Source organism: Mytilus californianus, unplaced genomic scaffold (genome assembly GCF_021869535.1).
Source record: "Mytilus californianus isolate M0D057914Y unplaced genomic scaffold, xbMytCali1.0.p SCAF_14, whole genome shotgun sequence".
NCBI classification, from domain to species: domain Eukaryota; kingdom Metazoa; phylum Mollusca; class Bivalvia; order Mytilida; family Mytilidae; genus Mytilus; species Mytilus californianus.
Window position 1 is genome coordinate 5,192,821 of NW_026262626.1, and position 26,552 is coordinate 5,219,372.

General features: G+C 30.5%; 1 protein-coding gene and 1 long non-coding RNA gene across 2 annotated transcripts in view; both read left to right on the top strand.

Moving 5' to 3' along the window:
- Positions 1-20,140, top strand: part of LOC127724875 (serine-rich adhesin for platelets-like) — a gene marked incomplete at its 5' end in the record, with an annotated part of 88,573 nt that extends 68,433 nt beyond the window's left edge. The window contains 19 exons of the mRNA XM_052231880.1: positions 211-437; positions 1,601-1,817; positions 2,932-3,174; positions 3,798-3,920; positions 4,674-4,865; positions 5,765-6,007; positions 6,465-6,663; positions 7,298-7,467; positions 7,750-7,923; positions 9,105-9,230; positions 9,691-9,779; positions 10,672-10,742; positions 13,185-13,393; positions 14,057-14,168; positions 14,604-14,789; positions 15,210-15,424; positions 15,982-16,028; positions 17,037-17,087; positions 17,948-20,140. Coding sequence (XP_052087840.1) covers positions 211-437; positions 1,601-1,817; positions 2,932-3,174; positions 3,798-3,920; positions 4,674-4,865; positions 5,765-6,007; positions 6,465-6,663; positions 7,298-7,467; positions 7,750-7,923; positions 9,105-9,230; positions 9,691-9,779; positions 10,672-10,742; positions 13,185-13,393; positions 14,057-14,168; positions 14,604-14,789; positions 15,210-15,424; positions 15,982-16,028; positions 17,037-17,087; positions 17,948-17,959 — 2,906 coding nt within the window. The remainder of the gene's footprint in view (positions 1-210; positions 438-1,600; positions 1,818-2,931; positions 3,175-3,797; positions 3,921-4,673; positions 4,866-5,764; positions 6,008-6,464; positions 6,664-7,297; positions 7,468-7,749; positions 7,924-9,104; positions 9,231-9,690; positions 9,780-10,671; positions 10,743-13,184; positions 13,394-14,056; positions 14,169-14,603; positions 14,790-15,209; positions 15,425-15,981; positions 16,029-17,036; positions 17,088-17,947) is intronic.
- Positions 20,141-20,554: 414 nt separating this feature from the next.
- Positions 20,555-22,312, top strand: LOC127724066 (uncharacterized). Its single transcript, XR_007992316.1, has 2 exons — positions 20,555-21,500; positions 22,176-22,312. It is a non-coding gene; the product is annotated as an uncharacterized LOC127724066 (long non-coding RNA).
- The last annotated feature ends 4,240 nt before the right edge of the window (positions 22,313-26,552 follow it).

Below are 26,552 nucleotides of genomic sequence, written 5' to 3' on the forward strand. Positions count from 1 at the left end.
AAAAAGTTATACAGTGCTCTAAGAAAATAAAAACCAAATATATGATTTTAACAAAATAATATGACCATTTAGAAACAACATTGATTGTAGGTTGTTTGCTTAACATCAAGTAATAACTATACTTCATGTATGCAATTTTTCAGTAAAATACCAATTAATTATTATTTATGTGGTATCATAATTTGTAACTGTTCTGTTTCATTTATACAGGTGAAAAAGGAATTTGGATTTTTCCTTTGTTCGATGAAAAAAACCCACCTCGTAATTATGCAGCTACTTGTAGAAAATGGAAGAAGCAGCAAGCCAAAGATATCATTTCTCCCAACCCATCCTGTCCATGTACATATTCACAGGCACTTCTTGATAAAAGATTACGTATGGATACAACAACATCTTGTGCAGAACTGATTTCACCTACACCACAAGGATATGGTGTGGTAAGACATAAGTTTTATATTTTGTACGAGACTACAGTTATACCATGTCTAAAGTCAAGAATATATATCTGCAAATCCTCAATATCTACTACAATCTTGATATTAAAAATAAAATTTCAATGTAAAATGAGAAGAGACTACTCAATCTCCAAATAAAACATCATTTTTTAGGAAAAATTTATTTGTACATGCAATACAAACAAGGTAAACATGTTTAACCCCTCCACATTCTTTGTGAGTCTGTTCCAAGTCAGTTGCCTTTAGCTCAGTGGTTGTCGTTGGTTTATGTCTGTCATGTTTGTTTTTTGTAAATTGTTTTGTTATAAATTAGGCCGTTAGTTTTCTTAATCGAATTGCTTCACATTTTTCATGTCTGGGCCTTTTATAGCCGACTGTTTGGTATGGGTTTTTCTCATTGTTGAAGGTCATACGATTGCCTATTATTGCTTACATTCACTTCATTTGAACTTTGGTGGATAGTTGTCTCATTGGCAATCATAACACATATTTTTATATAAATCAGTTAAAAATCAATCTGGAATTTTTAAATAGACAACTTTCCAATTTGTGCATTTTCCTATACATTTCTGATGTCACCATGCTTATGTTATTATGTCACAATAATAGTACATTGTTCAATAATGTCATTTTTACCAGCATTATTTATTCATAAAAAAGAACTTAAAATTGGTCAATGAGAAAATACAGTGTTCTCTGTAGGACCTTTTAGCATCATGGTAACTAAGGTTATGCTATACTATTTGAACCTGTTAATATCTGAAATGATTTTACTATAGAATGTGTTATGGTTGTGCGATTCTATGATTTCTATTAACAAGATGGTATTTCAAAATTCAAGTAATGAAATTTGTGTTGAGAGTGCTCGTAAATCACCCACATTTACTCGGAAAAATTCATGACCAATTTTGATTTTGAAAGGAATCACCTTGTGTTTACTGTAAAATAAATCACTTGAGGTGTTAATTGTCCTGGTTTTGGGTTCATTGAACTCTTGAGTACAATAAGCGTACTCAGACTCGGAATTCAACTATAAATCAAAATACTGGATTTAGTGTTTCGAGCACAAATTTTGTACTCCCGAGTACTGAGTAAAGTGTTATGACCGAGAGACCTGGTATTAAACAGACTATCTTTTATTTCAGCTGTGTTGCTATGATAAAGTATCAACTGGAGCATTATTAACTGGACTTAGAGGAACTAGCAAAGTTTATCGCTATCACCCACGACTTTCTCCCACAGAACATCAAACGAATGACCTTGATGCAGAAACAGCATGTTGTCAACTAGATAAAAGTTGTGACTGTTACTATCAATACAGGCCTTCTCCGACATGTGTAAACTACACTTCCCTTACCTGTGGTAAGTTTCTTATATTTATGTTCCCTATGATTGTGTATAGTCTGGAAGAAGAGTTGTAACTCATTCTATCTTCTGCTCAGCTGACATATCTTGCTTCTGGTGACTTAACCAAAGATTTACCTTAGCAGTTTTGGTCTTAACATCTGACATTTTTAAAAGAGCTGTAGATAAAATGAGAATAGAACTAACCTTGGAATGTTATGTTTTTTAGTTTTCTTTAGTGTTTTTTTTTTTAGACTTAGGTCTTACTTTAAATAAGCTGGTGCAAAAGGGGAGAGTAATATGTAAGTTTACACATTGTCCTAGTTTTTACTAGTTTTTATATATTTGCCACTGGACAGTAAGCAACAATCAATCAATCTAATTTTGATAGAATTATGGTCCTTGAACTTAAAAAAGTTTTTAAAATTGTACAAGACAAAGTTCTTAAAATTGAGAATGGAAATGGGGAATGTGTCAAAGAGACAACAACCCGACCACAGAACAGACAACAGCAGAAGGTCACCAACAGGTCTTCAATGCAGCGAGAAACTCCCGCACCCGGAGGCGTCCTTCAGCTGGCCCCTAAACAAATATATATACTAGTTCAGTGATAATGAACGCCATACTAAACTCCAAATTGTACACAAGAAACTAAAAATTGCTTTTTTATGTCTGCAAACATTGCTTTGAATTCCTGTATTTAAAGGGAAAAATGATATTCAAAATTTTGTTTGTGAAATAAACTTATCATACAAGGCAATGTTGAAATTACACCATAACTCATTCTTCTGTTAACATATTTTTCTTATAACTGGTATATACAATTGACTTTTTGAAAAGCATTATTTAAACATTTGATAGGTTTTCAAATGAACATTGCTCAGCTGACATATCTTGCTCCTGGTGATTTAACCAAAGATTTACCTTAGCAGTTTTGGTCTCAACATCTGACATTTTTAAAAGAGCTGTATCTAAAATGAGAATAAAACTAACCTCTTGCAAGAAAATAAGTTGATATGTGTAAAGTGTTTAAATAAAAATAAAATCACAAATATTATATGTTCTTTTATGATGGAGCAGAATAAATTTATGTTTTGATGTTGTCGTTATAAATTGCATTTTTTTGTAACAGCTCATGTATATGGAACTCCACATATTACAACATTTGATGGCTTAGACTACACATTCAGTAACAAGGGAGAGTTTGTACTGGCTTATAGTCCAACAGGCATCCAGGTTCAAGGTAGACTGGAACATCCCTGGCTTAATGGAGCTCCCACAGAACAGAACACAAACACAACAGTTTACACAGCCTTTGCTATACATGAGGCTGGATCATCTAATATAACAATTATGTTTAATGAGAAGAGGACAGGTAATATTTTGATACATTTAAGAGTTTTCATATGCTTTAATTCTTTTTTTATTTTAACAGCTCTAGTTGTTTAAAGTTCTAAAAATATTATGACATCTTATCTTCCATAATTATAGACTTTTGTGATGAGTATATATCTTCAACTGGAATCATACTAAAAAAATCTTATTTCGCATTTAAAAAGTCTCCTTTTTAATTTTTACTATTTGAAATATAAAGCAGGATTGAAATTAATGACGAGTTACATTTCCTTGGGCCTGACCAATTTATGCAAAATATATAGGTTGAGAAACTAAGATATTCATGGAATTACTTTGAAGACATCAGATTGCTTCTACCATAATAACTAATAACTGCTATTATATTATGGCCTAATTCCAAATTTTGTATGATTGACATATAATTGATATTCTTAGAGTAAAAAAAATATGATTAACTGCAATAGAAGGTAAATAGTGTTAAACTGTAGATGTGTAGCCAACTACATGTACCTCATCAGACAAATATGCCACATCGGACAAGCCCATGTTAAAATAACAGTTTGTACTCCAATGCTAATCCGATATTAAACAACATGTGAAATAGAAATCAGTGCATCATTTTTATTTTTCCATCACAAACAGGTATAGAAATAATAGTTGATGGTACAAGGATAACAAACCAGTTATCACAGGGAACAGTATATGACTTCAACGGTGGAGCAATCAGACAGGATGGGGAATGTTATGTAGTCACATATAATTCAGGTCAGTAAATATTGACATAAACATTGTAACTGATATTTTGAGTATATACTGTAATGTGGTGTCTACATGTATGTCTGTTTTTCATGAAGTTCTGGATGGAGTTTACAGAATAGAGAATAATGGGCAAAAAGTGCAGATTAAAGGGCAAAAAAATAAAGAACATAGAAAAATTAGGCAAAAAAAAAAGAATAGAGAATAATGGGGTGCTAAAATATAAAAAATAGATATAATGGGCAAGATAAATTAAGAATAGGGAAAATGGTCGAAAAATTAAAGATTAAAGAAATGAGTGACCACTGACCACCATCCAGACCCTCATCCTTAAATCCTCTGGTTCCTGTCATCAGATTATCATTTTAGCTACACAAATTGCTAAAACAATAATCACATTTTTTTAATTGGTCAAAATAACCTTGGTTGTTTATCTATGGAAAAAACAGGAATAATATTTTTCCTCAACCAGTGAAAAAAATCCTTATGGGTTAGAGAGATAGAAATATAAGTAAACTATATTTCACCTAATTTAAAATGTCTGGTATGATCAAGTTAATCTTTCAAATATTAAGTATTGATTTTTGTTTTAAATTTGATTATAACCTGACTATTAATTTGATATCTTCTTCTGCTAAAAGGATTGCTGTAAGTTGTTCAACTGGAAATTTTAAAATACGATACCCAAAAAGTACGAAATATTTCTTTTATTGAAGTGTGCAAGTATAGTTTTATTTTTAAAACAGAAAAGTTCTTTTTCAGGTTTTGCAGCAGAATTTTGTCACGCTGACAAAACTATACAGATGACCCTATGTTCAGAACCACATCTATTGGATGGAGTGACTGGGTTATTAGGAACTGCTAATAACAACCAAACCGATGATATTCAAACACCATCTGGAACATTACCAACCAACCAATCAGACCCTGGTTTATTCCTGGTTCTGTCACAATGTGAGTACCAGCTTGGTTGAGTTTTAAAACAGGCTAATTGACACTTCTTTATTGTTTGTCCTATTGACCATGGTGACCTACATTTCTTTGAGATCAGACAAAGCGATATAATTAGCTAAGAAGTGTTAATTCATCAATTTCATGTAATGCCTAAAAGTAAAAAAACAAAAGATTTGATATAAAATCTTTGTTGTAAACAATGAAGTTACCAAATAAGGTGCACTGTAAAACTAGGTCACCTTGTTGAACTTTGGTGTAAGCATGAATTGCTATGGTTGAGTTTTTCATTTGAGTGTTTCCTGGCAAAAGTTGCCTTGAGGCAGCACCGCTCATGCACCTCACTTTACCTCTAAACATTGCCTGTCAGACGCTGGACAATGCCTTGAGGTGTTCCTGATAATGGTGGTGTTCAGTTAAAACGAACTGCATATACTGTCCCATCTTATTGTAGTATAATAATGCATAAAATTGAGAATGGAAATGGGGAATGTGCCAAAGAGACAACAACCCGACCATAGAGCAGACAACAGCCGAAGGCCACCAATGGGTCTTCAATGCAGCGAGAAACTGTCGCACCCGGAGGCGTCCTTCAGCTGGCCCCTAAACAAATATGTATATTTATTTTAGCTACTTCTTGTTTCAGGAAAATAGAAAATAACAATGTAAAGGCAAAATATTGAGTGTATAAGTAACAGGCAATTCAAGGGGATAAGTTGTTGCTTGCAACCGCTCCATTTCTTTTATTAGGTTATGTGGTTTTACTTTGATAAACTTGGTGGTTGTATACTTTTACTTTTGAGCATCTATTTATATTTTTTATTTTAAAGTTACAACATGTACCAACCCTCCACAACATTTGTTTTGTCATATGGTGATAAATTTTTTTTTTTCTTTTGCAGGGGCTGTAACTCCTGAAACATCAAGATTCTGGTATAACAATGGATATTCAAATGAAAATTATACTCAGGATAATTATATTCCAATTTTCCAAGAGGATATTTCCGATGCAACCATTGCACAAGTTAATGACACTTGTGGAGACAATAAGTTATGTCAATATGACACTATTGTGCTAGGAACTATCGTGGGAGCTAACACAAAACAAGAATATGAAAATGTAAAGAATAAAGATAAAATAAAAGGTAGTCAAGCAGAAGTTAAGCTAAATGAAAAGAATATTGGTTCATTATTTAAGTAACAGAAATAAAATTGACAAGGAAATGTTGGTTCATAGTTTTATCAGTATGATAATTTATAGAAAATGTGCATTTTTCACTATTTGTTGTTTCATATTTGAAAGCGTAAGTTTTTGTTAAGATTAAGAATTATTTAACCTTTTTTTAGAAAGCTACTGTGGAAATGAGTGAAAAGCACTTATATTTTTTCTTATTTAAAACCTTTCTTATCTTTTACAGACTGAATCAGTCAATTTCAATTTAAAGGTTTTCAGCATGCAGTAAAAGTCATAACTAAATGTCATATTTTAAGAAGTACATAAAAACCAAATTTCAATGTTATCTGATCAATATTTAACTTCCCACCTCTTTTTTTGTACATAACTTTCTTAGATATTACATTGTAATTTTAATTCCATTTCAGATAATTATGTTCCACCCCCTGAAGGTACACAAGTTGTAAATGTAACAATAAATGACCAGATAACATTTGAAATACAAAAACCCATACCAGGGATGTCCATCAACTGCCAGCTACCACTTAATGCAACATGTTCAGAAGAAACTAACACCTCTGTCACAGTCACATGGACTCCAACTGATTTTGATCCGGCTATTCTCAAGTATGTCAATATATAAATAACAATTCTCCTGTTGTATTTTAACTAGTGTTTATTTGCACTTCCCCTGTAATCAATTCTTTCTTTTATAAAAGATGAAACTTCAGTTGAAATCTTTACCTAATTGTGCTACTGCCCTTAATTTAACAAAATGTTTACTTAATTGGATGCGCATTTTTATCAATCTCTTGCTATGCTATTACAAAATAAACTTAAGTTTGAATATAGTGTATTCTATATGTGAAAGAAAGGCAGGAGATACCAAAGATATATTCAAACTCATAAGTTGAAGACAAACTGCCAATGCCATGACAAAAAATGAAAAACCTCGAAAAGACAAAGAACAGTTTAAAAAGCACAATGCAGAAAACCAAAGACTGAGAGGCAAGAACTCCACTAAAACCAGGGATGACCTCAGGTGCTCCACAAGGGTAAGCAAATTCTGCTCCAGATGTGGCCCCCGCCGTGTTGCACATGTAGGTACAAATTTGGTTATAATTTTAATGCGATGATGTCACATTCGAGGAAAAGAAGGCGGAAATAGTGGTTTCAACAATTGTAATATATCAGTCGTCTTCTTGTGACATGATTTATTATTGTCTTGTCTTAAATTTTTATTTTACTTCTTTGATTGTAGGTTTGTTGGAGAGGATACACTAGGAGGTATTAGCCAGGCATTAGGTATTGTGATTAATATATGTGACTGTAACAACCATGGGACATGTGACTTTGACAAACTTTTGTATGACCAGAATCCTAACAGTTACTTCCGCAAGGTCAAGTGTACCTGTGAAGAAGGCTGGACAGGTAATGGGTCTCATTTATGTTATTATTTTTAACCATCGGAACGAAAAAAAAGAATCTTAAATCAATTATTTAGTATTGTTAAAAAATGTTACCTGATAATATAAAGCAACAGAATTTCTTGAGTTGTTTCTAATAATATTTGGGGAAAAAAGGGGGAATACTGATTAAGACTCTCATCATCAGTAAATTGATTTAATCTTTAAGACATTTGAAGTAAAAGAAATAAATTTAACTTTGTTTTTAATTTTGTCATTCATTACTTAAATACAAACTTGATTACAGGTACACATTGTGGCCTTGACTTTAACGGATGTGAAGGGGCACCTTGTGAGTCACGAGGGACAACTTGTGAAGATTTGAGTCCTGCTAACCACAGGGCAAATAAATACCCATACAAATGCAAAGTTTGTGGGCAAGGATACAAAACAGGAGGAATCAACAATACTAAATGTTATGGTAAGCATAACATTTTAAATTGTTTTATTCAATAGATGGTTGATAAGTGTTTTTTCATTACACACAAAATTCTAATAGGAAAATATCAATAAACAATTTTATTAAATAATAATAATGATTGATTGATTGATTGATTGGTGTTTGACGCCACTGTCAACACTATTGTGCTATTTTGCGCCAGTCAGTTTTTATTGGTGGAGGAAGCCAAAGTGCCCAGAGAGAACCACAGACCTTTGGTAGGAAAACTGACAATTCTAGTCAATTAAGATTGGAGTCAAGTGCACCTGCCACTTGCAGGATTCGAACTCACAAACTCAGTGTTGATAGGCTAGTGATACAGTAGTTAACTGCTTAAACCAATGGACCACAGAGGCCACTATATTAAATAGTAATAACTATTAACTTATAATCTACTAATATATTAGTTATCATTTCAAATGGTCAACTAGATTGGTTATGTCTTTCTAGTTATAATGGCTTTGCACATACACATACACATTGAAAACAGAAAAAAGGAGAAATGAAAGGAAGCACCAAAAAAATAGTTACAACTATCATATTCGTCTTTAAGTCTTTACTTTGTACAAAGGTCTGCCTCTGTAATTCTCATTCATAGCACTTTTAAAATGTGTGGACTCACACACAAATAATTGATTATTGTATCTATGTATAAAATATTTGGATTATTAGACAGCAACCCAAAGCAACACTTTTACACATAATCAAATGACACCTAGAGGTCAACTTATTGTCTTAAACAAAAGACAAAGGTCTATGCAATATATGAGCTGCGTCGGATAGAAATCGACCTTATGCGAATGAATATCAATACATCTGTTAACCTATTTCAGGTTGAAAAATCTTTATGCAAAGTCTGTAAATGTTTGATGATTGAGTTGATATAAGAACCCTACAAAACAGACCAAAGTTCATCTTTTATTTCATATTTGAATATTCCAAAATCAATCAAAGTCTTATACATGTACATGTATACGTGCACTTGTATAAGGTCGATTTCTATCCTATGCAGCTCATATCTAGCTTTAAAATGTCATAAATTTAAAAATGTTTTATGAGAGTATCAAAGATCATGTCACAAATATCATGTACCCTAAATGACAAAAAAACATTAAAGTGTAACAAAAGAGGACTGCTATGTATTTATTATTGTTTTATAACAGATGTTAATGAATGTAAGAAAGACAAAGGCATTTGTGGTATACACAACTGTAAGAATGAAAAAGGAAAACACCAATGTTTGTGTTCAAAAGGCTTCTTGACCAATGAGAATGGTGAATGTGCACCAGGTATGATTATAAACTTGAAGTGGCCTGAAATTAAACCGTTTTGTCTGATATGAATAACAATAAAAGAAAGTTTTTCTATGATTGGAAACCATTACACAACAACCTTATATCTCATTTTAACCTAATTGAATGTTTGAAAAAATTTCTAAGTTTCTGTTTTATTCTGTTTTTATTTTTTGGCAGGGGTAGAAGCTTGGGGATAAAATTTGGAGTATGATTATCATACTCAGACTCAGTATTCAACCAATCAAAATGTTGGATTTAGTGTTTTAACACAAGTTTTGTTCTTAAGAGTATTGAATATAGTTTTATGATCGATGGCCCAGGTGTTCAACGTTTTTTCAAAGTTAACAAATGACATAGGATTTACATCATAGTATTTTGAAGTTTTGAATTTAAGTATCTTGAAATGCATAAGAAATGTTAAACATCAGGTTAATTAAATTGACATATTTTACAGAACCAAAGCCTTTAGATAAAGATGTGGAGTTAGAAGTTTCTCTTGATGGTAAATTTACCGGATCTGATAATAAGAGTATTTCTGAGGCGGTAAGTATTTCTTTATGTATGAATATTTTTTTGAAATGATCACAATGAATATATTATTCAAAATAAGGGGCAATATATATTCAGAATCATTCATGATATTGTTTGTTGATGGTCATGCTTTGAGGTCTTAGTTTACTAAATCAAAAATAAAAGTTGGTTAAACAAGTTATTTAAGAACCACAAAATTAATAACATTAACGGTACCAAATTTATTGTGCCAGATGCGCATTTCAAAAATCAATTCCTCTTCAGTGATGATAGAGGCCAAAATAGTTGAAATCTAAAACCTTATACTAATGTTGAAGAGCTGATGAAACCAAACAGGACTAAAAGTTAAGACAAAACCAGAAGGAAGCAGAGCTATGAATAAGAGAGATACATTTTTTAATTTAAAATGATTTCCAACATTTTATAACAGTAAATTTCAATAAAACAACAAGTATCGAACAAAGTACAAACCATCAGAATTTGTCAACAAAAATATGTATCACCAAAATACAATTTTTTCCAAAGTCATAAAAAAATTGGTACCAATGAAAGTAGATGAATCCACAGTATATTAAATTTTGAGTTATTGAGGTGAAACAAAACTACTCTGGATAGTGAAAGAATAGTCAAAGTGAGGTCCATTTACTTTAGTTGTGATAGGGCAAATGTTGTACCAGGACAAATTTCAAAATGATTCCAAGAGGTGTATTTTATAGTGAAAAGGATAGGTCTAGGTATAGATGTAGTATAGAAATTTGATACAGTGCTAAAGGTCACAAGAGTAGTAGTAATTATACTGTACCAATGATAAGTTGTTTCGTGTACATCTGCACCTGTTACTTTTTCTTTTAATATGCATAGGTAACTTGCATTTCAATTTATAATTGATCTGTTTCTATTTCAGTTGGCAAAAATATTTGGAAATGTAACCGGGTTAGACTTTAGTTCAGTGGACATACCACCTGAAGCTGTCATGTAAGTTGTTTTCATTTTTGTCTCGACTGCGAGACATAGGGATTGCATTTCCGGCGACGGTGACGTCTCCGGCGTCAACAATTATTAAGTTTTCTGCTTAAGTTAGTTTGATAGGAACTACTTGTGATAGATTAATGATATTTTGTATGAAGTTGCATTACTATCAGTTCATATCAGTTTGATGACTATTTCGAGGCACTGTCCACTAGATCATGGTCCAGTGACTGAATTAATAAGCAATATTGCTGTCCATCAGATTGTTTTTTTCTGAATTCTATGCCGATAGGCGAGACATATCTCTGTGACAACAGATTATTACCATTAATAATGTATACTTATTTTTCATTCTTTAACAAAGAAAAAATTACACAATGTTTTTACTATGAATATACTCTTCTGGCAAATTATTACTTCTCTTTTATCATAAATTTCAAAGCATTCCCAGGGAAAAGTTCTCTAAGTATTAAAGATATACTGTTTAAAAATAAGGAGGTGTGGTGTGATTGCCAATGAGACAACTATCAACCAGAATTCAAATGATGTTGATATTCCTGTGTTTGTCTGTTTTAACAGAATAGCATGTGAAACAATTCAAACAAGAAAATTAACAACCTTGTTTATACAGTACAATTTACAAAAAAACAAATATGACGGTCGAACCAACGACAACCACTGAATTTAAGTCTTCTGACTTGGGACAGGTACATAAAGATGTGGCAGGTTTAAACATGTTTGTAAGCTAGGAAAACATTTATATAGGAAAATTTGGTATTTTTTTCGCTGAAGTTCTTACTCAACATGCTAGTTCCCCAGTTTTTACCTCAAAAAGGATCTTTTTACATTCAAAATAAGGAGATGTGGGTTTGATTTCCAATCAGACAACTATTCATAAAGACCAAAGTAAAAGATGTTTGTTTGTTTTATTTATTTCATAAATGGAAATAAATTGTTCCTTTTGCCCTATATTTATCTTTTCTTCCACCATATTTAGAATTCCTTTATGTATAAGCCTTGAATTACATTAACTTAAAGTACTTTTGGAATTGATATATTTTTAAGGTATCCAATGTTTGGGGTTTTGTTTGTCAGAACAATTTTTAGGCATATATTTTCAATGTTTTATTAAATTATATTTTTGATATTACAGTTAACTCTCGTTGTCTCGAAATTTCGGATGAGTCGAAGTTTTCACGTGGTCCCGAACTTTGTTCCATATAAATGTATGTAATTCGACTCCTGATGAGTCGAAATTGGATGAGTCGAAATTTCGGTTGAGTCGAACTAAATTTATGATCCCAAGGTTAACAAAAGCATTCAAAATTCATTATTTATCTCGAACTAATACACATATGTCAAAACATGACCTCCGGCATTTAAATAGATTGAAGAGTTAATCTGACAATACACGTGTAATTAAATTTCCAGTCACTGACCACTGTATTGATTTATGACATGCTATTTCCACGAGTGTTTACCTAAGATTATCTTTTATAGAATTTTTATAAATAATTAGTGATACATTGTTAATGTTCATGAAAAAGTATTTAAAATGTTTTTTTTTTTTTTTTTTTTTTTAACACTCAAATTGATACTTTATTGCACAACTTGCTGTTAACAATAACACTTGATGTACAGCATTCCATCAAGTATCCCTGTTAATAGTGCCACCGAATATCCAGGGAGAATATTCAGTAGAATTAACAAAAAAAAAAAATTCTATCAATATCTTAATAAATAAATTGCTATTACAAATAGCTGTTTTAAATAGTCTACTACAAAATATGTTTATTTTTTTCTATATAAAATACTATATATTCATGTAACATTACACATATTATTTAAAATGTTAACAAAACAATTAATTGTGATTTACACTAATGAGCTTGGGTGTGTATAAAGTAAGGATTATGACTTCCGTTGATGATCACCTAAAAACTACTCAATCGGCGTCTTTAATCTTGTTGTATTTTCTTTTGAAAAGAAAGAGTGAGATAAAACAAAATGAAGAGAAATCTAAATTTTCTAAAATCTCTTGTATCCGAGAATAAACAGTTTTGTCAACTATAAACGACCTGAATAACGAAACTATCGATTGGAAATTACTCTCTCGGGTAAAAGCCATAGGAAAAAATTGTAACTGAAACAATTGAATAAGTAAAAATAATGTTATTATAATAATGAAAGACCATGACATACAAATACATCGATCCGATACCAGAATATCGATCCCCTTCCCATATTCACCCGGATTTATTTTAGCTTTACCAAGCGAAGCAAGAGTTGTGTCCCTTGTTCTGTCAAACTTCCGGTTTTCGTTTGAGTCAAACTACGTGTATCTCGAAATATTTCTCTGGTCCGGCTGACTTCGAGATAACGAGAGTCGACTGTATTATATAATATAGATATTTTGTTTGACAATTTTGTTTCCAATATTTTTCACAGATTTGATCCAACAACAAATAAAACAACAGTGAACTTTAATGTGACCTTGAATTCCCCAGTTAAACCTAAAGATGAACAGCTGATAGCTGGAGCAATGAGTTCTGTTGTTTTACAAAATAGACCATTAGTGGTTGATAATACTTCTGTCCCAGTCTTACAGGATTCACCATACATTTTCATTCAGAAACCAGATGGAACTCAGGTCAAAGGTGAGAAAACAGTACATTCTGTAAGTTATTATTGTCTCAGCTGAATATGAACAATGGTGTCAGAGCTAGAGTTTTAAAATATAACTTTATTGGTGATATCAGCAATTTACAAATACCTTAATATCTTGTACCTGCTTTGTGTTAGGTGAGCAAGATATTTATGGAGGTTGATTATGATGAGACCTTTTCACCTGACCTTGACCTCAGTTTGGTCAGTGAGATCTAGTGGTCAGGTTAAGATGTCAGGTTAATAACAATCCATGATATGTCAACAAAATTTGGTATGTGGGTTGGTTGTGTGGAGCACAAGTGTATGTATATTTCTGGCATACATCATATGACTTTGAACTAATTTTTACCCTCCAGTTAGTGGCAGTATTATGATTTACGAATTCTGTCTGTTCCTCAGGAAGTAATTAATGATGTCACGAATATTTATTGTTGAATTGTATATTTTAGATGCTGTTGTTGATTTGAGTTAATCAGGATTCTGTAATTAATGATTAATTTTTATGGATTTGGGAAAGAATGCTTGATTTTTCGAGAATTTTGGATTCAGCATTCATTTTTACAGAAATCGGGATGACACCCCTCTTACCTTCCCTCTTAAATAACTACAATGATTTGACTCTGTATGCTAATTATCTCACTATTTGATTATAGTTCCACTTGGAATAAACAGTACAACAGATGGGTGTGCCATATACAGAGCCAGTGATACATGTAGAAATGGTCAACCCTGTGAAGTTGATGAAAATAATGAGCCAAAATGTGTGTAAGTACTTGTGAAGTTATTATCATTATAATGATGAAGAATAGTCTGATTTTCATTTTGGTTATTTGCTTAAAATGCTTCATGTGGTGGTGTTTTAACTAGTTTTTTTAATGGATTTTTAACCCTTCCTTTTTCATCTAGAGCTCTACATGGAAAAACATTAAAAATTATTTTAAAAAAAACAGGAATAGTTATAACAATACTAGATAATTATGATACAATAAAAGATAAAATGTTTAAATAAAAAGAAAATGTTTAAAGCTTTATTGTATTTCTATGAAAATGATTTTGAATGTTTGCAACCAAAAGTAAATCTCTTACCAACTAATAAAATAATCAATATTTTAAAGATGGGTGTCCTCCATAAATGGTGTGTATGATGTTCAAATTATCATTGTCAGTTTACTTTTATGTGCAGAATTTTATTTTTTTTAGCTGTGGAGAAGGCTATGCTGGAGATTATTGTCAGTATGCAGCTGAGCCTGTAGATACTAGAGAAAAAGAAGTCCTTGAAATTGGGGTACCAATCCTTGCTGCCGCTGCTGGTCTAGCGGCCGCTACATGTCTGATCCTGGCTCTCAGACGGGGTTCTAAAGGAAAGGAAGAGGCATCTCAGGCGAGGTAAAATGTAGTTACTGAATAAGAAAAAAGATGATTGTAATGGGAAAATAATCTTTATTATCTAGACCTGATTTCTGTCCATCTCAGCATAAAATACATCTTAACTGTTAAAAACATATGTTGCTGATGTATTCAGTTTTTAAGACTTTTCTCCAGGATCAGTTTGATTTATTCATTGAAAAAAGGAGGAAGATATCAAAGGGACAATAAAAAATCATAAAACAGACAACCCCTGGGGCAAAAAAAAAGACAAAAGTCAAAAACACTCGACGAAATATACCAAAAGACATTTGAACAGCATGAACCCCCTCAAAAAGAAGATGCTTTTGGGATTTTTTTTCTTCCATATGGTTACTTCCTATCAAAGTTATTGAATTAAGATTATTTTTATTATAATTTGCTATGTTTGTTTAATTTCAGTGATGGAATACCTGTGTTTGGTATGCCCTCAACAATGTATTTACCTCATTATACCAAAGCATTTACACCATTCTCTGCATCTAGTCAATGGGAAGATGAAGAACTATCTGAAGATAGATTATTTGAGTTCCCTATATCATATCCCTATGATAATGAAGAATTAGAACAATATACAAATGACGATGACGATGATAACGTTAGCTTAGATATGGCAGGTAAAAAGAATAAGCTTTAAAATTCATTTGTAGATTCAGGGTTTGAGGAAATGGGAACATTATTATGTCATGGTGGAGCGGAACGATATTTTTTTGACTGTTTAATGCCCAAAAAATTATATTGTTTCAGATCACAAGGGGGACACACCCCTCCACCTAAATCCACCACTGGGATTGTCACTTTATTGTTATTTTATTTTGTAAAAAAAATTCTACTATAGATACACAATTTACTATATGAATAAAATAATGGAACAAGTGTATCCTATATAAATATATATTGCTCAAAGAATTTTTCAAAATTACTTTACATTACTATGAAATGTGGGATTTTTTTTTTTTTTTTTTCTATATCCAGTTATGGCTATAATTTAGTTTTATGTATATTGAAAATTTATTAAACATAAAAACTCTAATAAGGAAACATTGGATTTTTGTTTTGAAGTAACAAACCTGAATAAGAAACTTGGGCAACACAATGGTAGTTTTTCCTTTTTATGATTTTCTACTCTATTTTGCATTAAAACAATTTTAAAATTATGTAATGTATATTGTAGGTATGGATGCAGATTGGTTCAATGATGCACTCACTCATGAACCAGAAGTAAGTTTTATTATTCCATTTGAGCTATATAATCAAGTTGTTGTAAGTTAGATGGTGCCATAAATGAAGCAAGACCTGCCATTTTTCTTCAGAGCATTTTTTAAGTGGGGGTTCATTTGTTCCAATGCCAGTATTTTATGGTGATTTTTGGTTAATGTTTTTCTGTTTCATCTTTTTTTGTCTAACAGCTAAGATATTGTCTGTCTCATTATTATTTTTTGTTTTTTGTTTGGCCTTTTTATATCTTCTTATTTTCTAACACTCCTTAACTATGCAGAAAAGAGAAAAACATGAAATTTTCTTTTAACATCTTGGGTATGTTTCTAAAAATTAATTGTAACCATATTAAGAACCATTAACACAGGTCTTATTTGAATTTGACACATTCAGATTTGTAGTTCTAGAGTTGTGCAAATTAATTTTAAAGGGATTTTTTACTATAGTTAGACAAAATCATTTGACTACTAAACACAATGCCAGAAAGCACTAATCAAAAGTTAAGTTAATATTTGACAAATTTTTAGTGTGGATGTTTTAAATTGAGTTCAAAATACAGAAAGTAAACAAATGTTGAGCTGTAGTTCAATCATTTCTGTATGCCTCTACAAAATAATTTTATTATACTAGTAAACACAATGCAAGAAACCATGATTAAATCCCTGATCTAAATGGAATTTGACAATTTCAAAAGTTTTTTTTCCAGATTAATGGTACATTATAATAAGGAAATAGTGAATTTGAGGTTAGGGTAAAGTTTGAAATATACTTCTTATTTTTTCTTACCAAAATTACTCAGCATGCTAAAATTAGTCATCTGTTCAATGTCAACGAAATGTGCTTCCTTGTTAACTGGAGATGTTGGATCATGATGACTTTCAATGTTTCATTATTGTACCATGTAAGAGCATTCACTACCTGACAACCTGTTAGGTAATTCATATAAGTTCTAGTATGTTATATATTTTATTGAAGAAAGTTAAAATAATGATTTTCTTTCTTGTCTTTCAGTTTAACATTCCTAGGCCAAACCTAGTTTCTGACGAACCAATTTTCCCAAATGTAAGTACATGCATTTAAGTTTTTTGAATTGTTGGTAAAACTATGAGTTGTAAGCTGAAAGGATTGTGAAAGTATGCAAAATAGCAAAGTTGAATTAAAAAGGTTCATTCTGTGGACTCTAATATTCTTAAGTCTATGAAAGTGACACACAACTATACTGTTTGATATCAGTTCAGTTTCATAAAAGAGAGGCAAAAGATACCAGAGGGACATTCAAACTCATAATTCGAAAATAAACTGACAATGCCATGGCTAAAAAATAGAAAACGACCAACAGACAAACAATAGTACACAAAACTCAACATAGAAAACTAAAGACTGAGCAACACAAACCCCACCAAAATGGGGGGGGGAGGGGGGAGGTGATCTCAGGTGCTCCAGAAGGGTGGCAACCGTAGTGTTGCTCATGTTAGTACAAACCCGGTAATAATCTGTTTGATGTATATGAATATTATCGTGAAAGTGTAGAAGAGAAATGTTGATTAAAAATTATGCTTGCTGTTTTTTTTATATGTAATGTGCATTAGTCTTATGCCAACGGATTTTCTGTTACTTGTCAGTTGAATTATTTCTATCAACAGCATATGAAAAATTGCTAAGTGACTAATGTTAATTTTACTTTATTGTAGATTTACCTGACTTCCATTTAAGCAATTTTTTTTAAACCAGAAATTTTTAAATATCTTACTTACATGAATCACTTACAATTAGCAAATAGATTTGGATGTTTGGCCTGCTACATCATTAGGCAACCTTCTATGATTATTGTTATTTTTTATAAGTCCAGTTGTTATTGTTTTTTTTTGTCAGCTAATTTACTTTTTGTTGCTCATCTTTGAATTCTCACAATTCTTTTGTAGTTGTCCTCATAGTACCAAAGATAGAAGAAGAATCAACAAAGACAAGGAAAGACTTACATAGACATGAAATTTTGTAGAACTTTATATGATATTAATAAATTAAATTTGTATTTACATGTATGGAAAAATGAACATTTACTGTAGAATAATTACTAAAAAAAGAAGATATTTCTTTTCAATACATCAAAGTTTCATATCATGCACTGACCATCAAGAGAAATAATTGTTTTTATTATTAAAATTTAAGGAAATGCACTGTTCCGATATATGAATAAAGATAAGCATGGTTTTATGATTGGTTATCAATGAAGGTTATACTAAAATTTTCGAAAATGCAAAAGTTTGATGTAATTTTCTTACAAAACTCATTAAGTTTTTTTTATTAAAAAGGATCTTGGAATTATTAAGTCTGGATCAAAGATGCCTATCAGATATAACACATCATTTTCTTTCATAGCCATTTTTCACATGCGTTTGATTGTTCTATTTTTGCAACTAACATTCTAAAATTTATAAATAAAAAGAAAAGAGGAAAATGAATACTGTTTTTTGTGTTTCTTTTGATGGTCAGTTTTTACCAATAAAAGTGTTCAATACATGGATGCAAAATTAGTTAGAATTTGTGCAATTTATGTCAAAAACTTTAAACATACATGATTATTCAGCATTATCTAATATTTGTACTGAAATTGTTAGCGAATCTTACTATGTCCTTAAATTATTCAATAGAGTTTAGGGTAGATTTTAATGAAATATCAGACCTGAGACACACTGTTCGTATGAAAAAAATTAAGTTGTTACCATGTCGTACAAAAAATAATTATGAGAAGTTGTTTTGAAGAAATTTAAAAAAGGTTAAATGTTTTTAATACAATTTTTTTATGTTTAACAAATAATTTTAGAATGAGAGTATTTTATTTTCCTCCTTATTGAAAACATCTAAAATTTTAAGATAAAAACTCTTTTTACCAAAAAAATCTTATATATATCATGAATTATAGCTGTTATTCCTTGTTAAACCACTTGACCGTTCAATATTGTAAGATGTTTTTGGGAAAGGTCCCATGAGAAATATACTATGATACACCACCAAAAAAGGAAATTGGATACAAAGTATTGAAATAGGTCAATGCTGCCATATATTGACAATGTAGAAACTAAGCAATTTATTTCCAACATAAAATGACTATGATATTATGACATTCCAAAGGTAGAAAAAATAAAGTTAGAGTATTACATGAATTATACTCTTTCAATTTATTAAAGAATCTAAACTCCTTATTGTCTGGAAGCAAGACATTATAAGGTTTTATTGTTATGAGTGATATATGCTCATGGATTGACAAATTATACAGATTTGACTTTATTGTAATAACTTACCATGTTTTTTAGTTAAATACTGAAAAATGATGACATTATTATGCTTTAAAACATTCCTGTCAATATTATCATTTGCTGTTGTTGATAAATTGACTAAGGATTTGACTCAGGATCATGAAAAAAGTGATACTTATTTATATTATCAAGTGTTGATGTTCATATTTGTCTTGTTATGTTGTTGATTGTGTTGATATTTATAAAATATGTTAAAATGTGTGAATGCAATCTTTTATGTATTAAATATCAATGGGGAACCATTTAATTGGCAGATTTATGAAATATTTTAAGTTAAGAAGAAATACCCCATTTATTCCATTTAAAGTGGAATTGGAAAAAAAATATTGGAGTTTATTTTTATACAAGCTTTTTTATATCGAAAATATGTGGGATGAAAATTATTTATAATAGAATTTATTTAATATTTTGGGGTTTATGTTTGTATTGTTATTAAATTATTTTTGTTTTAGTATATTTAATTTCTGACATAGTCATGGGTTTGTTATAATATTTATTTTCTTATTTATTACAAGCATGTATGTGTGAAATATATAAAGATGACACATTTCTTATTTTCCAAACAATTTAATATAGAGTTCCACACTATATTTTCGAAATTCTTTCAGATGCAGAAATTTAGCGTAGAGATTTAAGACAATCTTAATTTATTTTTTTATATTTAAAATTGTATTGAAATTTTAATTGATAAATACAAAATTATTATTTATATGTGCAAATGTTGATTGAGATCCATTATTACAGAGTTAATGCAATCAGCATGCTAAAGAATTTTGAAGCTGTAGTATAGATTTGGCTTCCCTTACAGAAGTGAAAAGTTTGCTGCAATATTGCAACAATATAGCGGCAATATTGCAGCAAACAAATTTGTTTGCAAGAAGTGTTTGCAAGAAAGTTGCAGGTTGTCGCAGCTACCTGCAACATTCTCGCAATGTTACTGCAACAAAATTTGTTTGCAAGAAAATTGCAGCAAGTTTGCTGCAATGTTGCAAGAAAGAATTTATTTGCTAGAAAGTTGCAGGAACCTTTTCTTTTATTATTTAAGGAATGACTTTTTGCAACAACTTTGCAAGAAAAGTTTCTTTAATAATGTCAGACAATCAGATAGTTTGCACCAATATTTCAAGCATTTTAAAATATTACATATGATTATTTGTTTTTAGATTTAAGGTTAAAATAATACACAACATATTGTTTCTTTGAATATTTGGTTATGGATACTTCTAACTATCTAAATTTGTTGTCGTCATACTTTATTTTACTCAGAAATATCTGGATATTTGAATAATTTATTTTAAATAAATCTTCAAATAACAATGCTTATATTTTTAGAATTCCTAAACTGTACATCACATTTATATGATATTTTGTAAGGAAAGAATTTCAAGAATACTTTGGTATTTATTTCAACAAGTTTAATCTAAATAATTGAGTCATAATAATTTTTGTTCTACATGTATTATTATGCCTTTTTGTCACTTTTTTGTGACATTTTTCTATGAACAATATTTTTAATTCTAATATTTTCCATCAAATGAATTTAGCCTCACCTGCAGGTTGCATTTTGTTTAATTTCTAGTATCATTATTTTAAAACTATGTATACACAAATTACCTTTCTCATCTCAATTAGTAATATGAGCTGGTGATAGAAATGTAATGTGCCATCTGGTTTCAATTTATCTCTGTGTAGTGGTAAAGACAGGAAGTACCATAAATTAATGTACACAGAGTTTGAGGCCAAATTAAGGGTAGAGCATTTCTTCTTTGTATATATTTCCATTATAACTTATAACATCAAAGATAAACAAAAATATATATATATAATTATTTTTTTATTATAATATATAACAAATATTCAAGATTTAGGCAATTGATATTTATAATTAGGGGCAAATTTCAAAGGGATCACACTGTCACAATACCCTAAGCAACCTTGATCAACATATTCAAAATTTGAACTGGACATGAACATGCATACAACAAACAAAGATGTCTTCTATCATGAACAAAGTAATACGAATTTTACAATGGATTTAGATCCAAAAGTTCCAATTAATTCTATTGACACTGGATAGTGCATATGATAGCCTTCAGTTGACATGACTCTTGGATTTAGGAAGATTGGTGTTTACACATAATTTGGATAACATCTTTTGGTAAGTACAATGGAGTTGAATGTCCACCATTTTGAATAAGTGCTTGCTCTTACAGTTCAAAATAGTGATATTCAAAGAGTTTTCTTAACTTAATAGAGTTGACAAAAGTATAAGACAATAGATTTATGCACATGAATATTATTAAAATTGTGTAAGACAGGAGATATTTTTTTAAATCTATTTAAGACTATATGTTTTAGAAAGTACATTACTTAAATTGAAACAAGAAATCTTCTAATAAAAGCAGTTTGGTATTAAATTAGAGATCTGTGATTTGACTGCCAATAAGAGGTCTTTCAACAAATGGCAACAATATTTAGCTTTTATATATACACAACTAATCACAAAAATTTTAAAGAATAGACAAGACCAATTATGTTATAGTTCAATGAAAAACAAATATTCAAAAAAGCAATAACAACCTAGTACTGGCATAAGGTTAAATGTATAGTAATATGCAATTTCTAGAAGGACTTGATAACTTTTAGACATATTGACCCTTTAAGTCAAACAAATGCTGGAAAAATTGGTCTGTAATCATCTCTTTATAAAGAGTTATTTTCATTTTACAAGTCCAGAATTTACAATATATAGTAGTAACTTATATCTTTATATCTTTATAATGTTTAGTTATTCTTTTAATGTATGCTAAATTCTTCAACTTTTATTTTGCAGTATTTGAAATCAGAAAATTCAACTTTAAGGACAGTTAGTACAGAGAAACAGAACTAAAGGATACACAGATATGTAACACAACAACCTATAGAGGACAGAGAAAATTTTGTTTTATTATTAAATCATACTTTTTTAAATGCTGTTTTTAATTCCTGTTTTTTCAACTGAAATTGTTGAAAGATTTGCTGCAATATTGCTGCAATATTGCAAGAAATTAATTTTCCTGCAATATTGCTGCAACATTGCAGCTAATGAATTTGCCGCAATATTGCTGCAACAATCATAGCTACTGATTTTCCCGCAAACATTTGCTGCAATATTGCCGCAAATTGTTGCGGCAATATTGCAGCAACTGTTTGCAAGAAAACTAATTTGCATACGAAAAATGAATATTTGCAGCAATATTGCCGCAAATAGTTGCAGCAACATTGCCGCAAATATTTGCAAGAAGCCTTATTTTTCCATAAGGGTTTACTTTTGTTATGATTTTATTTACTAAAATTTAAAAAAATATCCTTTTCATTCAAAGACTTAATTTCATGTTGACCAAAACCTTACATATGTTATATTCCTACAGAGAAGGTGAGGGAGAGTATCCATTTATGACTAACAATTATTCCATTTTCAAATACATTGAACTCCTTGCAGGTAGATGATTCATATAATTACTTTACCTTTCATTGACAGTAGCTTCTCATAATATTACACTTTCATGTACAAAGAGCCTATAGAAACTAATTGTATACACTTCCTAATCAGAAATTTTGGAGTGAAATTTAATTGAAATTAGAATTTTTGTTTTTTTTTTCTGCAGTAGCTTTTGTCATTACAAATGAAGCAATTTACTGCAAATTTTAAAAAAAATGCGTATATCTATTATGATTAGAAAAGAATCCTATTCTGACAGTAAATTTGAATAAGAACTGTATTGTTAATATTTATTTTCCTTACTCTCAGTTATAGATATATCTATAAACTACTCATTATCATAATTGTAGATAAAAGCCATATATTCAAATTGAGTAAATGTTTTTTTTTTTTATTTTTTAAGAATTAATACCTCAGTTTTGAAGTAACTATATGTAAAAGCACAAATCCTTGAATATGTGTAAAAAAAAATTTTGGGGGGTGGGGTCATCAAAACTTGTAGGCAGTCTCGTACGAATACATCATTTAGGGAGTCAATTTCGGTATTTTTTAAATACTTTATTCACTTTTTTCAGTGCAAATAATTTTTTAATTGATAATTTATTAACTAAACTTAGTACAATAACTTTATAAATGTTTTATTATTCTCCATAATAATTGAAAAATGTACTCTTCAACATCTTTACTGTAGGAATATTATGATAATTGTTCAAAATCATAGCTTCTACTCCAGATTCAACAATGAGCTGTATCTGGTGATAGGAATAACGTGATATTGAACATTTATATCACACTTTTTTGGTAAATGAATCATAATTTCAACACAAAAGTAATCATGTAACTGTAAGTTTCGTACAGATATTCTTTTGAAAAAAAGAATATTATTTTCGTAGGTGCCTTCTTTCTATAGAAATTAGAAAGTATATTTAATAAATGTTCTATTCCTATATCAATTTTTATAACTTATTTGAAATCTGCACGGGAATAGGCCAGTAACGTTAATAGCAATAGAATAAGATGGATATGATAAGAAGATTTAAATTAATGATTCATGTATGTAACAAATGGAAAAGAAATTGAAGATCATATTGATTAGATTACTGATTTTTATAACATATTCAAAACAAAATAACAATGTTAACATCTAATGTTAAAATGTTTATGTTATTTGAGGGAAAAATAAATATATTTTCATAATTTTGATTTATATTATTAATTTGCCATACACTTCCAAAGCCAAATGAAATGAAAAAGAAGAAAATCTTGTTTGATGATACCTATGAACTTTAATAACAGTGTGAAGAGGTATACAGTACGGTTTTATGTCATAATTTGAAACAAATCATTGTATCACCTGCACGGTAGATAACCTTGATTTTATTGTTTGAAAAAAATTCTTTCAGAAATTATGATTGTCAACTTGCCCAATGACTTTGCATATGTTTTATTTTACTTGAGGCTGTTGTGATTGTCAGTTCTAATGCCAAATGCTATGGGAGGATTTTGAGAAAAGGAAATTTAAGTGTGGAGTATAATACTATCAATGGTTGAATCCTTAAGCTAATGAGTTTTAAATGCAAAGCAAAATGTGGTGTGTTAAGGGTGTTCTGCAAACAAAAAGAAAAAAAAAACAAAGGGAGCAATAGAAATTCATTGGTCAAAGACAGACACCATCATGACTAAAAGAAAGAAGACAAACATTAGTTTACAGAACACTAGTCAGAAAACTGAAGATTGAGTAAAACCCGAGATTTAACCCAGGTGCTAAGAAAGTATAATAAGTTCTGCTCTAGACGTGGAATTCGTCATGTAAAAATCCGTTGATAAGTCGCATTTGGTACTGTCATAAACTAGGATAATGAAACATATCTGTGGTTGTCTGTGTTGCAGATTTTGCATAAATGAGAGTCGAAAGATTCCAAAGGGATATTTAAACCGGTAAGTCGAAAATAAACTGACAATGCCATGGCAAAAAAAATGAAAAATTATCAAAACACAACAGAAAACTAAAGACTGAGCAACACAAACTTCACAAAAAACTGGGGGTGATATCATAATGATCAACAAAATCACGAAGACACTTGTATATTACACGTAAAGATGACATTACACCCTTGCATTAATAGCTTCTATGTAGGGAGCAACTCTTTCTCAAAGAAATTTATAATAAGAAACACAAGCCACGGAACATTGTATTTACTGGGATCGATATATATTACTTGCATATGCTGTTTAAATGGTAGTACATAAAAATGTTATGTACAAATTTTAATAATTTCTTTTGTTGTAATCTAAAGTTCTCAGCGAACCCTCACTGTAAATTTCTAGATGAAACTTAGAATATTAAGCAGATCTTACTGTTTGTGTGGTACCCTTTATTTCATGTTCAATTGGACAGATGACTTCGAAATAGTCATCAGTTCCTTAGTTATTATGTGTGAGGACATTCGATATAAAGGAATGTGACCTTTAATTATAATGTAATATAAAAATAAGGAGATGAGGTATGATTGCCAATGAGACAACTATCAACCAAAGTTCAAATAAAGTGGATAATACGTTCCTTTCCATTCTTCATCAAAAGCACCCGTATGAAGTCTCCCTAATATGAATAAAGTAAAAAACGTCCGCTAAACGTAAAAAGTATGGTGTTTATGAAACTTGCTAATTTCTGTTTTACATAATTTTGTGTTGGAATCAGAAGTTTTCGTCCATACTCAAACAGATCTTCAGAATTATGTTCAGTATCCACATCTGATTCGCATCGTTCCTAGAGTTGGAAATTTCATGGTGACTCGGAATCCCTCTTTGGTTGCTGAAAAAAAATATCGTCACTTTGGTAGATTTTGTAAATCAACTGCCAATCAGTTCGAAGATCTTCATCTTTTGTTAAAAAAAAATTTAAAAATAGAACAAACTTATATGTTTGTTCAGGTTCCATCTTTATTAGGATTTGGAAGAGAATACGTTCGGTTTCCAGGCGAATTGTCAATACCAAATTTCCTTATCTCGCAGTTCACGTAATGTCATGTACAAACAAGAACGACGAAAAATGTTGCTTGTGGCCTTGTCTACGGGGATAAGAGCATATTTGCCATGAAGTATGACGAGATATTTAGTTAGCGTCAGCTTGGATTTGAAGATACACGAAGATAGACGAAGCATGATGAATTCTGTTCACGGCACCATTTATTATGTTTTAATTCTAATGATCATTTATTGACGAGTGTTTCAACCCCCTCTGCTAGAGTATCAAAGACTACTTTTTCACATATATACCCTCTCCAAAAGAACCAATTGGTATTCTGACGTTGTTTTTGTCATGTTTTCAGTTATAATGTGGTCAGCTTAATCAAATGAGGTAGACTAGGACTATGGAGGTATTATAGATTTTAATATCTATACTAAAACTTTTAAGATATTGCCTAAATTATTTGAATCCAGGCCTTATTTGTTGCCAACAGAAAATTTAAGAAAGGAAGTTTTCTCCAAGTCATCATTTTAAATGTCTTAAAACTCTTAGTTAGGCAATATCCGAGATAATTACTAAAAAGAATAAGTTTTTTTCTATCTCGAAGTGTAGATTATCTTAGAAATTTGACACAATTAAATCATCAGCCTTGTACCTTTAATGCGTTTTTACAACCACTGAGTCGATGTCACTGCTGATAGACGCTTAGTTCGCGAGGGTATCATCAGTGAAGTAGTCAGAACTCCTTTGGTGACATG